The sequence below is a fragment of the Gossypium raimondii genome, chromosome 4 (genome assembly GCF_025698545.1).
Source record: "Gossypium raimondii isolate GPD5lz chromosome 4, ASM2569854v1, whole genome shotgun sequence".
In the NCBI taxonomy this organism is placed as follows: Eukaryota; Viridiplantae; Streptophyta; class Magnoliopsida; order Malvales; family Malvaceae; genus Gossypium; species Gossypium raimondii.
Window position 1 is genome coordinate 34,363,712 of NC_068568.1, and position 7,806 is coordinate 34,371,517.

General features: G+C 33.5%; 1 protein-coding gene across 1 annotated transcript; it reads left to right on the forward strand.

The window, feature by feature from the left end:
• The first annotated feature begins 413 nt into the window (after positions 1–413).
• LOC105780210 (protein MAEA homolog) lies at positions 414–7,501 on the forward strand. The gene is made up of 7 exons (XM_012604405.2): positions 414–828; positions 1,577–1,771; positions 2,512–2,634; positions 2,933–3,118; positions 5,942–6,075; positions 6,302–6,488; positions 7,128–7,501. Exons 1-7 carry the CDS (start codon positions 490–492, stop codon positions 7,227–7,229), a joined length of 1,266 nt encoding a protein of 421 aa, XP_012459859.1. The 5' UTR covers positions 414–489; the 3' UTR covers positions 7,230–7,501.
• The last annotated feature ends 305 nt before the right edge of the window (positions 7,502–7,806 follow it).

Here is a 7,806-nt window from a genome sequence, read left to right on the forward strand (position 1 = left end):
TTAACAATCAATTTTTTTTTTTGAAAAGCTATCAATCTTTTAGAAAGAGCTGAATTGTTGTTTTTTAAGAGAAAATATTAAAATTTTAAACATGGTAGCCTATAAGGCAATCCATGGGTGCTTCATACAATTTTTTTAAATTTTAAATTTTTATTTTTGAACATTTTATATTATTTGTTATTATGACATATAAGAGAAATTATATCGTGTCAACATCATATACTTAAAAATTAATGCTTTAGTTAATATTTTGATAAATTTAACTCAATAAAAAATGAAAATTAAATTTAAAAAACTGTAAATGTTAACCGCTAATTTGTAATTATCCCATAGAAAATTTTTGGCAAAGCTCGGTCCACAATCAGATCCAGTTGCTTTATCGTAAAAGACGCTGTCGTTTCACCACATCACCGTAAGAAAGCTACTAATCATTCCTTTCTTCTCGTCTCCACTCTTCCTTGAACTCAAACCGGTTTCTTTCCCCTTCGAATGGAAATCGATCCACTTCCAAACGGTAGCGGTTCGAATGCCGCAACAGGCCCCGAAACCGCAGCAACGACAACCGCAATTACCGTCACATCGAACACGGCGCCGTCCTCGAAACTGAGCCATCTAACGGAATCGTTAAAATTAGAGCACCAATTCTTGCGTGTTCCTTTTGAACATTTCAAGAAAACAATCCGAACCAATCACCGAACAGTCGAGAAAGAAGTCTCTGCCGTTATTTCAAGCGTCACTGACGTGGCTGACTCCGACGAAATATCCAAAGACGATGCCATTTTGAGTCTCACTTCCCTTGTTTCCCGTTTGCAGGGCATCAAGCGCAAGGTAAAAGAAGAGATTTTTTTTTTGTTATTTTTTAATTATTTTTCTTTCTTTTTAAGTTAATTTAATGTGATCTGTATTGGAATTAGCAAAATTATGTTCCTTTGAACTTTTGGAGGTCTAAAAGGCAGAAAGTAGTTTTGGATATTTTGAGTGAAAAATGGCTGTGTTTTTATATGATCTAAAATTAATGAATTTTTATGAAAATGAAGAGAATAATTAATTCGGTGTAAAAGAGCTGGACTTGTATGAAAGTTGAAATTTTGACAATTTCACTTAAATTTGATGATATGAATTTGTAGAATTAAAGCAAGAATAAATCTAAAACTCGTCAATTTGTATGGAAAGTTGAAATATCGAATAAGTTAAAGAGTTTTGAATCTTATCATACTGGATTTGGGGATAAATTATGTTTAACTGCAAAACCGTCTAACCTATATTAAGTAATGGTCTCTAGAAACCCCTGCCAATATTGTTCACTTTTTTGCTTTACATACGCGCGCATACATATATCTGTTTATCAATTGGCATTTTTCGTAATTCAATAATTTATTCAATTTAACAAGTATAACCTTTGCAGATTAGTTGGCCGCTGTATTTAGTAGTCATGGTAGATTTATTTTTCTTCGTATTTGAGCAACTGGATTGTATTTTGTGTTTTAGTAATTTATTATCCAAAGTAATGAGTAGTCCTTCTTAAGTCATTAATGCATAGTGATCTACTAAAGTCTATATGTTCTTTATCATCCAGTTGGAAGAGGGGAGTCATGCAGAGAACTTGCAAGCTCATAGGTGTCGTGCTCGTCTTGATCACTTAGATTCAGCGGATGCTGAGAACCTTTCTGAATGGAATAATGTGCGATTGAAGCGGGTCCTTGTGGACTACATGTCGCGTATGTCATACTATGACTCTGCAATGAAGCTGGCAGAAAGCAGCAACATACAGGTAATTTACATGCTTGCTTCATTTCATATAGACATGGCAATGTTAGACCTGACATGAAGAAATAACATTAACACAACATATACCATGTCTCCAAACCTATATATATATATATATATATTATTAAGGTATCAAATTTATATAAATTAAATACCTTGAATACGATAATAACATGGTGAAATGCATGAACATGAAATGTATGCACAAATTCTCAATTCTAATTTCATAAGTTTTCTATGGAGTTAGCCACTAAAAGTATGCTCTGCCTTTTCTTATAATCAGAGAATAAGATAGGACTAACAAGCAGGATTACATTGAATCTGGATGGCATTGTATTTTCTTTATATTAAATACATGTTTTAACCTTTTGAATTAGAATGTTTTGTCATTCATCAGTTATCTAGCTTTGGCTGGACAGTTTTCTTTTTCCTTAGATGCTCATCACTGAAAACATTCTTGTCATCTTTGCCGGTATCTTCACAACAGTTTCCAATTAATTCCTCGTAATAATTGTGGAGGTCCAATAGAGGCTTTATGCTTGTTTTAGCATACATTTAGAAGTTACGGCTGTTCATAAGTTTCACATCACATGCAACCTCTCTAGAGAACTAGCTTGGTTTAACCAAGATTCTGCTGTTTTCTTTGAAGTAAACATGTCTTTATATAAAAATAAATAAAATTATCTTTTCCATCACCATTTGCCTACAAATATGCTCATACTTAATTGAATGTTTTTGTGCCAGGAACTTGTCGATATTGATGTTTTCCAAGAAGCTAAGAAGGTTATTGATGGCCTTAGAAATCAAGAGGTGGGTCCTGCCCTTGCCTGGTGTGCAGATAACAAATCAAGGTTGAAGAAATCCAAGGTATGCATTCATTCATTGTGTCTTCTTAGTTATCATGATCATTTTCCTCTCTTTGTTCCACTTGATGTTTTAACCTCCACAATTCTCTAAGAGTTAAACATACTTGAGCTGTGATTTTGGATTATCAGCCTTATGCTATGTTAAATTTCTCTCTTAACTGCATTCATTAAATATAGATTTTCTTTAATACTTGCTATAAAAACTATGTGGGCACCCTTAAACATTTTGACCTGAGATTTCAGATTGTATCTAGTATTGTATCTCAGATTCAATCATTTTTGTTGTTCTTTTATGAAAGAGCAAATTCGAGTTCCAGTTGAGACTTCAGGAATTCGTTGAATTGGTACGAGCTGAGAACTACATGCGCGCTATTTCGTACGCTCGAAGGTACCTTTCCCCATGGGGAGCAACTCATTTGAAAGAATTTCAACGAGTCATGGCAACTTTGGCCGTTAGAAGCCACACTGAATGTGCAAAATACAAGGTGAATTTAATCCCTCTTTTAAATAGACTACTGGTTCAAGTTAGTTTATTTGCTTGTTATGCTCAGTGGAATGACTGGTTTACAATGCTAAAGATGAAAGAACAGGAAGTAATCGACGCAAAAATCAAGCATATCAATTGCTTGATTTACATCATCAATGACCTTATAAATGTGGCACATTAGTGATATACAGAGCAAAAGAAAAGGTGTAAATACCCCTAAATTCCCTGTACTATAGGGTTTGGAGCAATTTAGTTCCTCTAATATTAGGAATTGAGCAAATAAGGACTGTTAGTCAGTGTTAATAGTTTCCGTTGGTTTTATATGACATGGCAATTAAAAAGAAAGAAAAATCCAACTCTAAAAGAAGAAACACATGGCGTATGATTGAGCTTTCTTTATTTGATTAATCCATGCCATTTTGTAATAAAAGAAAATGAATAAATTTGTAGATTGGTTACTGGCTAAGGGAGAAGCAAAAAAAGGGAAAAATGAAGTGCTGAGGGTTTCAATTCTGAAATTTGGGGTCTGAAAACACGATTTTGATTTTATGATTTGGAGTCTCCAAAATCATGGGCTTGGGTTTTAGTTTTGAACAAGAAATTGAAAAACAGGGGTTGGTTTAGGGTTTCGTGATTTGGGATTTCTAAAACAAGGGTTTCCAATTGGGGTTGCTTTGAGTTGCAATTAGGGTTGGTAATGATGGATTTCGGATTTCTGATCAGATTTCCAGTGGCTTTCAACTTGATTTCACACAGATTTTGGGTTGTTGATGCCGTTGCTTCAGTTTGGATTGGGGCCATTCATGATGAATTTCAGATTTTGAGCGGCTGATTGGGTTTCACATTGTTGCTACTGATTTTTTTTGGGTGGGTTAATGGGTAACCTCGAGATGCCATAACCCTTTTGTTTTGTTGCCAGTGTTGTAAGAACTAGAAGTCGAATTGGTTGGATCTTTGGTTCCTGGTTGAACCAGATGGCTCAGCCACTTTAAAAAATTTTAAAAATAAATTAATAATTAAACAATTTCATAAAAATATTGAAACTTGGAAAAGAAAAAGAAAAAATATATTTAAAGAAAATTGAAGATAAAAATAAAGGAAAACATAGTGAAAAAGATTCAAATTTTTATTAAAAATTAAAAATAAATAAATAATCTGGTTTTTTTGAAATTTTTTAACCAGTTTTTTTACTGGTTTGAAACGGTTCCACCTATTTCAATTATATGTCACGGTTGGACCTTTGGTTCTTTTTTCATCTGGTCTGTCTGGTCTCGTTTTGACAATATTGTGTTTTCTTTTGTTTTCTTTTAAGTCTAATTGCGTGGATATTAGGGTAACATTCATAAGGAATGATCCTATAACATTTTGACATGTCTTTTAGAGTTGGATTTTTTAATTGCCACATCAGATAAAACTAACAGAGACTATTAATGTTGCTATTGATTGTTTGTATTTGCTCACATTCTAACAATAATTGACAAACAATCCTTTAAATGTGGAACATTAGTAATAGACAAACAATCTTGTTTTTGGCACTAATATTTTATATTTGGATAATGCAGCTAAAATTTTATTATTTTAGAGCATTACATCTTTTTGCCTAATTTTGTTCTGCAGCTCAACAATCCTATTGCTTTCTTTCCATGGTATGTTTGTAGGAATGATAGAAAATTGGAAAGAAAAAATAATGTTCTTTCCACCTGTTGCTTGATATGATTGAGAAATGAGGAAAGAAAATTAAAAGTATATTATTTTATCATTTTAGCCTCTTTAAGTTAAGATACCATTATAGCCTCTTTCCACCTCTTGCCTGATATGATTGAAAAATGAGAGGAAAGAAAATCTGTTGTTAGCACCTGTACTTTGACAAAACTTGAGATTTAGTCCTTGTACTTAAAAGGGTAAAAATTAAGTTCTCTTTTTTTATTTAAATATCTTAGTCCAATCATTAAAATTGTAAGTATTTTCCATCAATTTGGAATGATGCTTAGGCTGCTGTCATTTTGCGTGGTATATGATATTGATTGACAAAAATAAGCATGTTAAATTAACATATTTTAACGAAAACTACCAACGATGATAATGATTGAACTAGGATTTTTAAATTGAAGAAGTAGGAGGATTGATTTTTTAACTTTTAAAGTATACAGGTTAAATCTCAAATTCTATAAAAGTACAGGGACTAACAGCATATTTTAACTTTCTAAAACATGATAGATGAATTTGTAAATATCCAGTAAAATGCACATGGCTCGCACCATTCATTTGTTTCATATTTTCTTTCCAATTTGGAGTGATTTGCTTTTGTTGTTAGGTTTAAAAAATGATACTGCTTTTTTTTTTTTTCCTCCCTTTTCTTTCCTACCAAGCATTCTAAAAATTCATTTTCTTTTACTTTTTTTCTTTTTATATTTTTTGGTCAAGAAAGGAACTGCATTCATAAAAAACAACTAAGTCTTCATCTGATACAAAATAACCCCTTTAGCATCCACTTCAAGTAGCGGAATAACAGTAGTAGGAGGGGAATTACAAATACAAAAGCAGTCTAAGAGAAAATTACAATATGAGGGAGAGGATGTTTGAAAATTACTCCTTAGTTGGGCAAGGGCATACACACATCTGTTCCCTTCACGAAAGATGTGACTCAAGCTCCTAGAATTCAAAGTTTGAAAAGTCCGCACATCTTTCCACTTTTCTGCCCTCTAACATCCTCTCACCTTTTCACTCTACCAAGCACAACCTTAAGGCTGCAGTATGATAGTCTTGTGAGAGCTAATAACGCTTGGGGTTGTAACAAAGCTCATACAATTCTTTTAATCAGGTTTTGTTTGAACCTAAGCAGTGGGACTTCCTGGTGGATCAGTTTAAACAAGAATTCTGCAGGTTATATGGCATGACTCTGGAGCCATTGCTGCTTACTTATCTACAAGCGGGCTTGTCTGCTTTGAAAACTCCGTATCCTTGCTGTAACTGCAATTACATAACTATCTATTGTTTAACTTATATTATCTGCCAACTTAGCAGCCTCCGTGTCGGCAGAGTGCTCATTAAATCAACTTACGGAGAAGATACAGGAATTTTACTTTTCATGTTAAATGCTTTTTCCAACCAAGTTATACTCTTAAGTTTTCAGCTTCTTTGTACTCAGGCAAACATGATTTTTCGATTGACATATGATTAGATACTGTTACGAAGATGACTGCACCAAGGAGGACCCATTGTCACAGGACAGCTTCCGGAAGTTGGCCATGCCTTTGCCATATTCCAAGCAGCATCACTCGAAGCTTGTTTGCTACATAACCAAAGAGCTGATGGATACTGAAAACCCACCACAAGTCTTACCTAATGGCTATGTCTACAGCACTAAGGTTCAAATTTGACCTCAGAACTGTTTACATTTTCTTCACTCATGTTAATCATATTTCTGGGTAATTTACACTCTAGATTATTGAACTTAGCATCAACTTTCATGCAGTTCTCAAACTTTTAATTTCATCACTGAACTTCTATTATTAATAAATTAGGCCACTTTTGCTAATTCTGTTAAGTTTAATAGAAAATCAGACTTAGTATGCATAACGAGGCTTATTCATTACATCTTATAAAGATAATGCCTAAAATATGTGGCTTGTTCTTAACATCTCATAATTATAGTGCCTAAAATATTTACCAAGTGTGCATACATTGGGTTCTTTTTTTACTGACAGAACACTTTGTTTTCCTTTCTAAAATGAACCCAGAATGCACACCTGGTAAAGAAATTACTTAAAATGTTGGTTGGGCATTATCTTGATGACATAAGAATAAGCCACGCATGTATACATTCGAAGTCAGCATTTTTGTTAAATTCACTTAGCGTAAGTGACCTAATTTGTTATAAAAGTTCAGTAATGTGATTGAATTAAAGTTAAGAGTATAGATGAAAGTAGATGTTAGGTTTCGTGTCTTGGAATGTAAATTACCTATATCATTCTCAAAGTCTTATTGTGATGTCACTTGTGTGGTAGGCTCTGAAAGAAATGGCTGAGAAAAACAATGGTAAAATTACATGTCCAAGAACAGGTCTGGTGTGCAGTTATTCAGATCTGGTTAAAGCATATATCTCATAAATCGGCATGGCTGAAGATGGTAAATAATCCATTTTTTATGAGAATTGTTACGTCAAGTTGTTGGTAATTTCTTGGACCTATCTGTAAATAGGTAACATTCAGAAAATTCAGATTTAAGAACTAATGTGCAAGTTCTTCTTGCACCTCAACTTGTTAGGTTTTGAAGAATTTACCTCGTGTAAATATGCAGAAAACGTCTGTTTTTAAATTTACTTGTAATTGTTATTAACTTGTTACCTGTTTAATAATTAGCCAAGAATAAGTTATAAGCATCATTTCCTGTTTGGTGATTATGCAAAAGGTGTTCTATTCTATTCTATTTGTTGTGCTGTATGGAGAGGTTAAGGCTTGCTCATGACCAAGTTTAGTGTCGGATATGGTTACGCAAAAACACTTATGAGCTATGCAGTCGATTTTATAGATTGCATTACCTGGGCATGGTTGACTTCCTTTGAATACTTTGTCGTCCCTAAGTTTCCAGACTATCTGGTGCTATATACGCAGGGATCCTTAACCTGTCCTCGTCAGAACCATTTTCCCTTTGAATACACGATTGTTACTATTGAACCTTGAACTT